The following is a 13355-nucleotide window of genomic DNA, read 5'->3' on the forward strand; positions in this document are numbered from 1 at the left end:
CGGAAATTCATCCCTGGTTTGGCACCTATGTCTCTAATGCAAACAGGTAACCTGTAAACTTATCAAGGATATCAGAACTCGTCAGAGATGTGGGATGCATGGCTAGGCTTAAAAAGGCCCTTGTGGTCATTAGCCCAGTAAACACTCATGAACCATGAACCACAGTGAGCTGGGGCTGCAGTTTACCTTTACCATTGACAAAAATAATTTTCAATTTTTGGATGTGGAATTTTATGTTGGGGAGAATTTGAGGGTAGAGTATAAACCCCACATTAAACCGACTGATGTCAATAATTTCTTACAGGCTAGTAGTATGCATCCGACTTATTGATGGAAGCATAGCCTGTGGGGGAATTTAAAAGAATTTATGGTGGTGCAGCGGTTAGCATTGTTGCCTCACAGCAAGAGGTTCTCCATTTTGATTCTCGGCTGGAATACCTTCTGTGTGGAGTCTGCATGTCCTCCCCGTGGGCGAGTGACGTTAAAGACATGCAGGTAGGTGCGAGCATGAATGGGCGTGCCTTTGTTGAAGGTTGGCCGTCGGGCTGGCAACTCGGCACTGTAGAAATCCACTGCCAATCATGAGCGGACCGGTGTTCCGCTGTGGCGACCCCTAACAGGGAAAAGCTGAAAGTCTTTTATAATAATACCTCTGACAAAAGGTTAGTAGTAGGGGGGAGTTTAAGAAGGTGGAACAAAAATTGTTGCAAAGGGGGCTATTGTAGTGACAGCCTGAAAAAAGCTAAGGACAGTGTATTAAATGTGGAGGGCGCTAGTAGTAGTTGGTATGGTTCCTCAAAAAAACACTTTTCAGTTCAGGATTCAGAAAGACAGGGGAAGGAATTGTTTTTTGTGGTTAAATTCTCCCCTTTTTCCAATATTTTGAAGGGACTAGTGAAGGATCTGTGGCCTGTGGTGTATGAAGATGAGCAGTTAAACTATTTATTTCCTGAAAAAGTTACATTTTCTTATGGAAGATATTTGAATTTGAAGGAGATATTAAACTTCAAAGAAGTTTCAACTAATAAGGCAGGGGTGGGATCCTTCCCTTGTGGAAGATATAAAGTTTGTTCTAGGATTAAGAACATTTCAGGAAGGAAGATTAATGGAAAATTGTTTCATTCTTTGGGGGATTTTTCATGCACTTCTTGTGGGGTGGTTTACATTATAGGGTGTGGATGTACTCCTCTGAGATGGTACATAGGACGAACAAAGCGTATGGTTAAGGTGAGGATTCTTAAGCATCTGGGCCATATTAGAAGTAAGAATTTAGATAGCCCAATAGCTGAACATTTTATTAATGCACATGGGGGTGCTGATGCCAGTCTCTTCTTTGGGGTTTTGGCTACACCATTTCTTGCTAGAGGTGGTGACTTTTTAGCCAGTTTATTAAGAATGGAAAGTAGATTTATTCTGAATTATAATACTTTGAAACTTAAAGGCATGAATTTAGATGTTAATTTGAATTTTTAATGTTATAAGCATTATTTAAAATGTATTTATGGTTTTATTTTTATTTGTATTTTAGTGGAAGTTTTGTATGGGGGTATGTAAGTATGTTAATTGAATGATTAGACAGAGTATTTTATTGGAGCAGCTTTGTTATAAAATGTGAAAGGGTGGTGGCTTATGTTATTCCTTGAAGGCTGTTTGCCGAGGTACCAGAAGCACCATTAAATTGGATTGTGTTCCCAGTTGCTGCCTCTTGACTGTATTTTATGCTGTTTCTCCTTTTGCTGTGTATTGATCATGTTAAAGAAATGTCAGGAGTTGAAGAGACTGAAACAGCTAACTGAATGCTCAAAACTGGATCCTTATAATGAATTGACGTATTTAAAAAAGTAAATTCTAGTGAAATTTGCTGATGTCTTCTTAAAGAAAATTCCATGAAATGGGTGATGCAGTACTCTTTAGCAGCTAGAGTAAGTTTAGAAATGTACTTACAAAGACGACACTTCCAGTATGCAGACTAGGATCCTAAGCATATATAAACAACCCTATCTTGGTTTGTGATTTATTGATCTTTACTGTACTGTACCTACTTTAGCATTTAGCTGTATATTGCTTGTGTGATTTTTGTCATCAAAGTTGATTTAAGTTCGCTTTGAATTCGTAGTTACTGATTTTGATTATTCCCCCCCCCCTTTTTTTTAACAGTATTTTATTAGTTTAAAGTTGAATATAGATTCCTTAAATGAGTATGCAGTTTGATTTGCTGATGCACAAATATCTTATACAGTGTATTAAATGCCATGCATATTTAAAGGTAACAGCTGATAACACTGGTGATCTGTGTTTCTCTTGTCAGAAGTTGGATGATCGGAAAACCTTCAGTCTACAGAAAAATGTATCATTTTTACAAAAGAGAATGTAGAAAAAAGAAGCAAGGGGCAGGTGAAGAGAAAGAAATCAAAATTGAACGTGGGAGAATTGAAGGACATTACTGTAAGAAAAAAAAAGAAAGACAGATGTTGACTACATGGCTGAAGCTGTGGATTTACAATACCAGCTGGATGAGAATTTAACACACAATGAAAATAGTGGGATTAATAAGACTGATGGAGATGAAAATCTATCCTTCGTTACAATTGATAGAACAGATATTACTGTATTAGAAGCTAAAGATTTTTCCGAGCTGGTCAGCAAAGATATTCTTGTAATTGGAGATTCACTTATTAGAGGAACTGATACTTATATTTGCAAAGAAGGTAATGAACATCGAATAGTGTTTTGCTTGCCAGGAGCAAAAATAGAAGATGTGAGACAAGCCTTGGAATACCTTAATGTAAGGAAGTACAGATCTGTTTTTATTCATGTCTGTACAAATGATATTATCCACAAGGATTCTCTGACTGTTAGGAGGGAACTGACAGCCCCCTTAGATAGTATAGCTTGTACTGGTATTAGGACGCATTTTTCACAAATCACCTGTAGAAGGGATAGTCACGTCACCGTGAATGAAAAGATTTTTGAGGTAAATACCTACATGGAAAAAATATTCTGTTTTAAAAAATGGAAATGTGTAGAGCATCCAAGCTTAGTTTTGGGCACACATGTTCAGACAGGATGGCGTGCATTTGTCAAGATCAGAGAAGAGAATTTTTGCAGCAGATATTTTGCAATATTTGACAAACACTAGGCAGGATTTTTGCCAGGTCGAAAATTTAACCGTTCACAGATAGCAACATTTGATGCATCTCTGATGGTTGTTAATGCTAGGAGCATTAATAATTATTTTTTTATTGGAAAATTTGCTATGTTCCCACAAGATTGATGTTATTGTTTGTGAAACATAGTTAAAGAACAATGACTGGAAACCAGTTCTGTCAGGGTATAAATATTTTTACTGTAATAGACATTCTAATAAAAATCAGGTGGAGGTGTTATGATAGGGATTAAAGATGGTTATGTTAGCTGTGATTATTACATGTTCAGTAATAACACTAATACTATAGACTGTGTAACTGTGACAATAAAGACAACTCTGGAACGTATAACAATTGTTGGAGTATATAGACCACCAATGTCAAGTGCAGATGACCTAGAGAAATGCATACATTTATTGCATGAAACACAAGAGAGAATAATAATATTAGCTGGGGACTTAAATTTACCAGAAACAAACTGGAATAATATTGATTCAACAATGGTAGTACAGAAATTATTCACAACATATATTCAGAAACAACACTTGCTTCAGATTGTAAAAAGACCAACCAGGGGACAGAATATACTAGACATTGTTTGTGTTCCTAAAGAAATTACTGTTACTTCAAGTCAAGTTTTACCACCGTTGATGTGCAGTGATCATTGGGTTATAAAGGTTAATCTGTTGCTAGATAATTCTGCCAAACTGAAGTCTAAACCAATGCACAGAAGGTTAATTACAGATTATTTGGAGGCAAAACAGTCACTCTGTAAAACTAACTGGAGTGAGGTGTTCAGTGAAAAAAAACTGCAGAAAGAATGTGGAAAGTTTTGAAAGAAATTGTTTGAGTGCAAAAAAAAATGTTTAACATCAGGATCTAGGGATACAACATCTGGGGGATATATTTCCATAAGAGCAAGATATCTGTTAAGGTGAGAGAGACAAAATAAAAGAAACTGAAGAGAGGTCGAACTACAACTTTGAAAAATGAAGTAAACAATCTGGACAAACAGATTAAGCATAGTGTGAGACAAGATCAAGAAACGTTTGAAGAAAATGTATAGAAAGATATTGAGCATAATAGGAAACCTTTTTATAGATAAGATGTGGAAGGAGTAAAGACACAAATTTTTAAAATTTATTCTCAGATACAATAGATTATAGATATATTTACAAAATTCTATGCAAATTTGGCTCCACAAAAGGGGTGGTAAGTTGTCCTAGTGACATCCAGGTAGCCACAGATACTGGAATCAAATTAGATTATATTAAAAAAGAACTGGGCAAACTGGATCCAAAGAAAGCACAGGAAGGAGACAGAATTAGTAACAATGACCTGAGAACACTTCAGCAAGAACTTACAGTACCATTATATCTATTATTCACTAGGTCATATAAATATGGGGACAGTCCTCAAGACTGGAGACGTGCGCTTAATTAAACCCGTCTTTAAGGGAAAGGGGAGTAGGACAAACACAGAGTCATATAGACCCTTAAGTCTACTTTCATGTTGTGGAAAAGTAATGGAGAAGGTAATATTGGATAAGTTATTGTTGGAACTTGAAACCATATATAAGCATGCATATGTTGAAAACAGATCTATCACCACCTATAACATTATGTTCTACAACAATATAATAACTGTGAATGAAAAATTGTCCTGTGATGTAATTTGCATAGATTTAACTTCAGCATTTGACAGTCATAGACACAACACTAATCAATAAATTAGTACAGCTAGGTATTGATGTACTCTTGATAAAATGGATAGCTGCATGGCTTACAAATGGAACATGGGAAGTATCATACAGCAGCTGTACAGGTCAAATCCTTTGTTACATTCAGGTTGTCCCACAGGGCTCTGTCCTAGCCCTTACTTGTTTAGATTGTATCTTTCAGACATAACTTTTTCATCTGAGATGTTCTACAGTCTATATGCAGACAACCTGAAATTGGGTAAACTGATTATATGTGTTACAGATAGGGCTTGTCTGCAAAATAGCTTGACTATATTGACCATATGGGCACAGGAGAATAATATACTGATAAATACATCAAAAACTAAGCATATGAGACTTGGGAGACATAAATTGAAATGTAAATATTTAATACAGCACACAGTGATTAAAACTGTAGACTAATTTAAGGACCTGGGTGTATACACTCCAATCACCCCAAACCAGTAGTCTACAAACTCGTATGAGATGACCGTAACCTTACCCCACAATACCTAAATACTGTCCTAAGCCACTGCAACTGGAAACCACTACATACACTTGGGTTAGACCAGGCAGTAGACTACTTCAATACTACCTTCTCTAACATCCTTAACAGTCTAGCTCCCAGGAGAAAGATCAGAGTTAAAGCCAACTACGCACCCTGGCTCAGTAGGGACACCAGAGCCTTACTAGAAGCCAGAGATAAAGCCTGGGAAATCTGGAAAACTGACAAATCCCCTAGCAATACTATTAGCAGCTTAGAAACAAGGCCAAGGCTAAATCCAGAATAAACAAACAACTATTTTCTTAGCACCCAAAGGAAATATTCAAATAATCCACAGAAAATCTGGCATGCCATTAGCTCCCTACTAAAGCCAGGCAAAACCACTACTCCAGCACCCAGCTCTACTAACAATACCCTAGACATAGCTTCTCAATTTAATAACCATTTTACTAAATCCATCTTAGCCGTGTCCAGTCAAATAACCAAAAACAGTCTACCTCAATCACAACCCAACCTATCCCACATCACCCCCTCTTTCAGCCTATCACCAGTGCCCACCTCAACTGTAACAAAACTCCTCCTAAAACTAAAGCCAACTACATTGGCAGCTGATAATAGGAATGAGAAGTGTACTAATTGGTTTTCTAGTAGCTGATGCATGGAACAGACTACAAAATTACATTAAAGCAAGTTTAGATATTTTTAAGAATAACCTGGACACTTATTATGGGAAGAAGTGTTTGGTATATTGGCAAGCTAGAAGGGGTTAATGCCAGTGCTTGAAATATTTGTATGTGTGTATTTGTATGCATGTAGAATACCACACACTATGCAATGGCTGAATGAAGAATGCTAAAGGATGCAAGTTTGACTGCAAGGTAACAAATCAAAGGTGCAAGAGAAGGCCCAAAGTCACTGCGCCAACCCAGAATCTCATGAGGCTTGAATATTGCTGAATAGAATGGCTGTGGAAATATGTGATATGACAATGAAAGACATTTTAAATAATAAATATGTAGTGTGTCCATAGACTAAAATAACATAAGTGGGCAAAGTTTGTCCTTGACATCAACATGCCACCATTGTTGGAGCTAAGTGTTACTGTGGTTACTTCTAGTGCTTTTTCCAGTTATGTCTAGCTATAATTCCTGATATTTGAGCTATTTAAACTTTTATGTTTAGAGTTTGAATAATAGGGAGGGGGGATTTTAGAGTGTCCCTAAAGCGTCAGTGCTCCAGTTGGGCCCAGTTAACATTTTCCTTTGTCTTGTAATTGGCAATTTCTTCATGCTGTTTTTTGAAGTTAGTGGGTTTTGCCTTTGTGTTGAAAAACTGGGATAGTGGTGCTTGCGTTACAGTTTTGGTGCTTCTCTGTCAAAAGTGATGCCTTGCTAACCGAAGTAACTGCCTTCTTTGTACTGCAGTCCTAATACCATTGCCACTCTAATTTTATGATTGATGAGAAACTCCATAATCACTCTTTATATTGGTTGCAGTAAAATGGTTCAGAGTATATTAAAAAAATGGCAGTTTTATGTTTGTTTACATGTTTATGTATTGTATTGTTTGTGTATCCAGTGGATCTACTGCATTATAATTGTAATTGCAAAATGTGCCGAAAAACTTCCTACAGAAACAGGTTGCTTGTTATTTGAAATGTTTTGCAGATGTAAAAAGTGGTTTCCTCTGATTTTAAATTTGAATGCTTTGCAAAACAGTTTGGCTAATGATGCTGTATGTATTTTGGAAACTAGATGCTGCATGTATTTTGGAAATCAGAGTATCTCATTCAGTTGAATTGATGCTAGAAACATCCTAATACAAATACGTTTTTGAAGAGAAACATCAGGTTCTTGGACTTTGAACTGATTTTACTTTTTTCTCTGTAGGTGTTTCTTAAATGCCATTTTGATTACAATCCTGACCATGACAACCTTATTCCTTGCAAAGAGGCAGGACTTAAATTTTCAAGAGGTGAAATCCTGCAGATTGTGAATAGAGAGGACTCCAATTGGTGGCAGGTTAGTATCGATTTGGGAATTCTGTTTGCAATTCAAGAGCCACATAAGGGCATACTTGTTCTGGAGACTTATGAGCAAGATTCTTAGACTGTATTCATGGAAGACCCGAGCTTGGCAACAGTCGGTGCCTCAGTATTGTCTTCAGAAGAAATGGGACTGTTAGAGGGAGGCATGCACCAACATCAGTTTCTACATAATCCTAAATTTATGTGTACAACTTTTCGTGCATTAATCTTGAACAAATCTTGCTATCATTCTTGCCAAGATTATAAGGTGCAGGTTTTTATTTGATTACAGGTACATGGGGCATTTTTAGCTGTACATTTTGTCTTCTTGACAGCAAAGATTTTGCAGCAGATTAGCACTTCAGAAGCATTTTGAGACCCTTATCCAGACATCATTGGTTTGAAAACATCCTCTGCTGTACAGTTGGGAGGAATCTTTTGTCTGGTACTTAGCACAGAAGATTAATATTCTGAGCTGTTAATAAGCTGTATCCTGTAGTCTAGGGTTCAATTCCCTCAACTTCCACTTGCCTGCAGTGCGACTCTGAGCAAGTTATTTAAAAACACAGTGCTCTTGAGTCACCCCTTAAAATAGACACTTGTGTCAGGAGGGCTACCCCAGTTAATTAAAAGAAGACTTTTCCCACATATTGGTTTCTGTAGAGCTAGAAAAGCTATGGTATGGTATAGTGTAGTGTACTGTAGTATAGTATAGTGTGGTAAGTCTCTTGTTCACCATTTTGAACAGGATCACTGTAAATTTTATGGTATTGTTTGCTTGTTTATATTATTTTCCATTTGCAGTTTACAATTATGGACTTTTCTGAATTCTGAAGAAAAGTAAGGAATTGTATCATATTCTAGACTATCCTTATAATTGCATTTGAAACGTGTAATGTTGGGAAGGTTTCCTACAGCAGTGGTACTTGTTTTAACACTTGGGAATGCCTGCTTACACATGCAGAACTTATCTACACACTTGTGCTTTTATTCCCTTTTCACGATGTACTATTACATTTTTTCACCGTAGCTGAAGTTTTGCAAACATTTTAATAGCGTTAGTATATGCTGAAATTGTAATTTAGCATAAGAATGCATGTTATTGTACATCATGTTTGTCAACAACTTTTTTGTTGCATGTTTGCTTGTAACTAAACAATAGCTGTAAACTGTCCATTAGTCTACTCTACGTACCCGCTTAGTAAATATAAGTAAAGAAAAGCATTGCAATGATTGCAGTCTTCTTTTACCCATATCTTGCTAAGGCAGTCAACACTAATCACACAATAGATTCATAAATTCATAGGTGTTTACTAGGCTAATGACCACAAGAGCCTTTTTAAGCGTAGCCATGCATCCCAAGTCTTTGACAAGTTCTGATACCCTTCATGAGTGTAAGCAAGGGGTTTGGGTGATGAAACATTTACACACATGGGCTTGGGAGATGAACCATTTACAGATTGCCTATGTCCATTAGAGACATGGATGCTAAACAAGGGATGAATTTCCTGTTCCTCATCCAATTGTCCAAGTTGCAATTGAATTGGATTAGGGAGGAGCTCTGCTTCACATGGATGGGGAGCCTGTTCCATAGACTGGGTAATCTGTGGGATACATACTTGTCTGTCCAGCAGGTCCTATTTATGTCACAGGCAAGGTTTAAATCTTTAGAACAGGTACTTCTGGTGCTACTTGTTTTGTGGATATGCAGGTCCATCAGGGTGGGGTCTTAACATGCCCTGTATGCCAGGCATCGATCTCCACTCAACAGCCTATAGGAAACAGAAAACAGGGATAGGACCTTGTGGCAGTCTGCATAGCACATTTTACTTAGGCCCTGTACTCATTTAGTGAGGAATAACAACACATACTATCAACAAAGGCAGATGGGACTTGACTTAAAATCTCATTAAGCAGTGCATCACTCCACTTATACTGCACTGCAGTGTCAATAGTCCATTTACGTGGTATGGGAGTAGAACCTACAGTGTTCCGCTAGTGACACTGACGAGAATAATTAAGAAATTAAAGGCATTAAATGTTTGTTGATTACATAGGTCAATAGATGAAAAGTTACTTAATTAGTAGAATACATAAAATGAGGGTTTGGAGGTGCCAGTAGGAATTACCAGCTTTGCCCCATATATATATATATATATATATATATATATATATATATACATATACATATATATATATATATATATATATATATATATATATACATATACATATACATATATATATATATATATATATATATATATACATATCTATATATATGTATGTATATATATATATATATATATATATATATATATATATGTATGTATATATGTATGTATATATGTATGTGTATATATATATATATATATGTATATATCAAAAAAAGCGGTGGTAAGCAGGTAACTCCAAACTTGACAGTCAAAAACTCCAAAAAGGAAGACCGGAGAGCAAAATGTCTTACTCCAAACCACTACGTTTATTCAAAATACGCTAAACTTAAAACAAATTAAAGAGACACGCTGATCTCAAGGCATAAACGCTCTTTACACACGCATTTTCGTCTGTACGTTATCAGACTTCATCAGAGGAACAATGAAGATATCACATTCCTTTTATACTCTGACCAATAAATCAGTTAGTGTCCATAATTAAATCATTTGATAATACAAATTCTCCCCTGAGCGTACGTAGCTGTATGTCTCTTAAAACTAAGTTCACTTCCCAAAGCCATATGAATTTTTGTTTCAATTAAAAAAATCATCACTTGTGTTGTGAATACTTTAAAATACTCTTCTTAAAAATGATTTTATTGCCATAAATAATTAATACATTAGAAATAATATATTACGTATAAAATGATAGAAATACTATGTAAAACCGCCCTCTGGTGGAAATTCATATATTAACATGGTCTATTCATACGGAACCTTTTCAAATAACATTATTAATATAAATAACTTATGTTTACAAATAAATAAATTCTTAGTTAAAATTATAAAAAATTAATTATACATTTCTTTAAAATATTACCCCTAAAAATCAACTTTTTTTCATAAATTAAATAGCATGTTAAGGTATCAGTTCCATATAAAATTGATAAAAATGTTAAATAAAAATATGTATACATAGCTGCCCTCTAGTAAAAATCTGAATGAATACAACTTATTTCATAATTTAGCTGCCCTTAATTTTAAAATAGGTGTAATGCTTGTATACTCATTCAACCCTGGTGGATTATATGCCTCTAGTGTCACCTGCCACCAGAATTCCCTATATTCAATTTTCTCTTCCCAGGGACCTCCCCTTATATCTTTCTGTGTGTGTTCTATCACCATGAATTTAAAATTGGCTCCTGTACACTTTTTGGTATGCTTAAACAAAGCGTTTGTATCCTTACAATTCTTAATATCATTAAGATGCTCATATATCCTTCTTTTTAATTTTCTTTCAGTTTTTCCTATATAGAAAGAATTACAAACCATACAAGTAGCCATGTATAGTAGTCCCATGGAGTCACAATTGTAATAATTCTTACTATTACTAATCCACCTATCTCTACTTATTATGTAAAACCTATCTGAATTCAGGATATAAGGGCACTGGGAACATCAACCACACTTATAGGTACCCATCTTTTTTGTGTTCGGTGTGGTCATAGTGTTCCTACTTTCTAGAATATTTCTAATACTTTGGGCATTCTTGTAAAGTATTTTTGTTGAAATTCCTTCTAATTTATCTATGTCTGTAATGTTAATGAACCTATCCCATTCCCTTGAAAATATCTTTCTTATATTATTGTTAAGTGCGTTATATTCTAAAGTCAACACTGACTGAAAATCCTTTTCATTTCCTTTTTCACCTTTAATTTGCTCTGTTTTAAAATGTATTAACTTTACAATAGGAGTATATCTATCTCTCCTTCCCCTTTCTATTTCCTGCCTTACTTCCTTCACAAGTTTAGTTGGACATCCCCTATCCAAAAACATTCTTTCTAGAAGTTTGCATTCTTTAAAAAATTCATCCTGGGCACTTGTCATTCGACTACTTCTCACAAATTGTCCTTTAATAATGTTCCACTTACAGTGCAAAGGGTACGCACTGTCGTAATGTAAAAAGGTGTTGCAATGGGTAGGTTTTCTATATACTTCAGTCTCCAGAACTTCCCCCTGCTTATAAATTTCCAGGTCCAAATATTGTAAGTTTCTATCTGATACTGTATATGTAAATTTCAAAAAATCAGAAATTTCATTTAAGTAAATCATGAATTCTTTAAACTTCTCATGCCCACCAGTCTAGAATAGAACTATATCGTCCAGGAATCTGCGATACAGTACCCAATGAGGGCTAAATTGTGAATTTAATACATATTTTACCTCCCATTTAGCTAGTACTAGGTTAGCATAAGTTGGGGCGCAAGCCGCCCCCATAGCCACTCCTTGTGTTTGCCTAAAGAATTCCCCATTAAAATATAAAAAATTGTTTTTAGTACCATTTCCATTAACCAGACATTCACTTGCTTTTCATTGTTTGATAAATTTTCACTTTCATATAGTATCTCTTCAAACATGTAAGTACCTTGAGTATAGGGGATGGAGGAAAATAAATCAACTACATCTATAGTAATGAATAGTAAATTTTCAGAATAATTTACTCCATAAATTACTTTTAACAAATCCCAGGAATCCTTTAATATATGTTTTATTTCTACCCATAGTTTTTTGACTTTTGTGTCAATATATTTAGCTAGCGGGTGGGTTTTAGAACCATCAGCTGATACTATGGGTCTTAATGAGGGGTCTAGTTCATTTTTATGGATTTTTGGGATTCCAGATATCGAGGGAATTTTAGGTTTTTCCACTTGTAAAAATAAAAAAGTGTCATGATTTATAAGTCCCTCACATAACATGTCCTTTAAGTTTATATCTATTTTATTATAAGCAATATTAATCTCATTTTTAGAAACTTGGTTATATTTAGAGTTGTCCCAAGGAATACTATACATTCTGCTATCATATTCAATTTTATCCATAATAACCACACCTCCCCCCTTATCTGGTTTAATAATTCTTAAGTTGGGATCATTTTTCATCTCATATAACAACTGTTTTTCTTTTTTACCTAGATTAGTTCAGTATTTGATATTATCTTTTTCCTTCCTAATCTCTCTTTCTATTATTTTTTCTAAATTCTTTAGTTGGGGGTGTATAGGTGGATTGTATAGAGTTCTACGTTTTAATACAGGGATAGGTTCATTTTTAGTATTGGAAAACAACATTTTCAAATTAATTTTCCTTAAAAATACCCTGATGTCCATTAAAGATTTAGCTAAATCTCCTTTGGTATATGGAATAAATTTTAATCCTTTAGATAAAAGCCTAAAATGTTCTTTTTCTAAAACTAAGTGACTAAAATTGTAAATGGTAAAATTGTCAAAGGACCACCTATTACCTGCATTGGTAATACTCAGCAATTCAGGGCAGTTGGATACTTCTAGTATCTCCCCCTCCCTCTTCTCCCCCCCCTCTCCAGGGAAAATTTGTCTCCCTATTCCCTTGTTTGTTCATTAGCCTTTCAGACCTTCTCGGGGGAAATTCATTCTCATATTCATATTCCTCATCAATGGGAATATTTTCTCCTCCATTCTCAGAAAGGCCTTTTTTATCGTCTTCCTTATAATATACGTCTCTAAAGTATCGCTTATGTGGTGGGTTGGGGTAACTCAAATTATGGTTGTACTCATAAATATCTCTATCCATTTTCTTTATTTTCCTTTGTATTAAATTCTCACTTTCTTTATCTATGTCTTTTCTTATATTAAAATATTTATCTCTTTCTTCTTCTATTGAAAAAAATAAATAATTCTTAATGCATTGGTCCAATTCTTCAATGTCCTTATGTATTTCTTTCTGTATGCGTGTGTTTTCCCTAATAATCAATTTTAACACATCTATA

The 13355-nt window shown here is 35.0% G+C and overlaps 1 protein-coding gene across 3 annotated transcripts in view; it reads left to right on the forward strand.

The window, feature by feature from the left end:
• The window catches only part of PALS2 (protein associated with LIN7 2, MAGUK p55 family member), a 1432251-nt gene that overhangs the window by 1080398 nt on the left and 338498 nt on the right, over nucleotides 1–13355 (forward strand). For all 3 annotated transcript variants that reach the window (XM_044067549.1, XM_044067552.1, XM_044067550.1), the window contains one exon: nucleotides 7261–7392. In XM_044067549.1, coding sequence (XP_043923484.1) covers nucleotides 7261–7392 — 132 coding nt within the window. The remainder of the gene's footprint in view (nucleotides 1–7260; nucleotides 7393–13355) is intronic.

Source organism: Protopterus annectens, chromosome 3.part1 (genome assembly GCF_019279795.1).
Source record: "Protopterus annectens isolate FY-2018-M chromosome 3.part1, PAN1.0, whole genome shotgun sequence".
Lineage (NCBI taxonomy): Eukaryota > Metazoa > Chordata > Ceratodontiformes > Protopteridae > Protopterus > Protopterus annectens.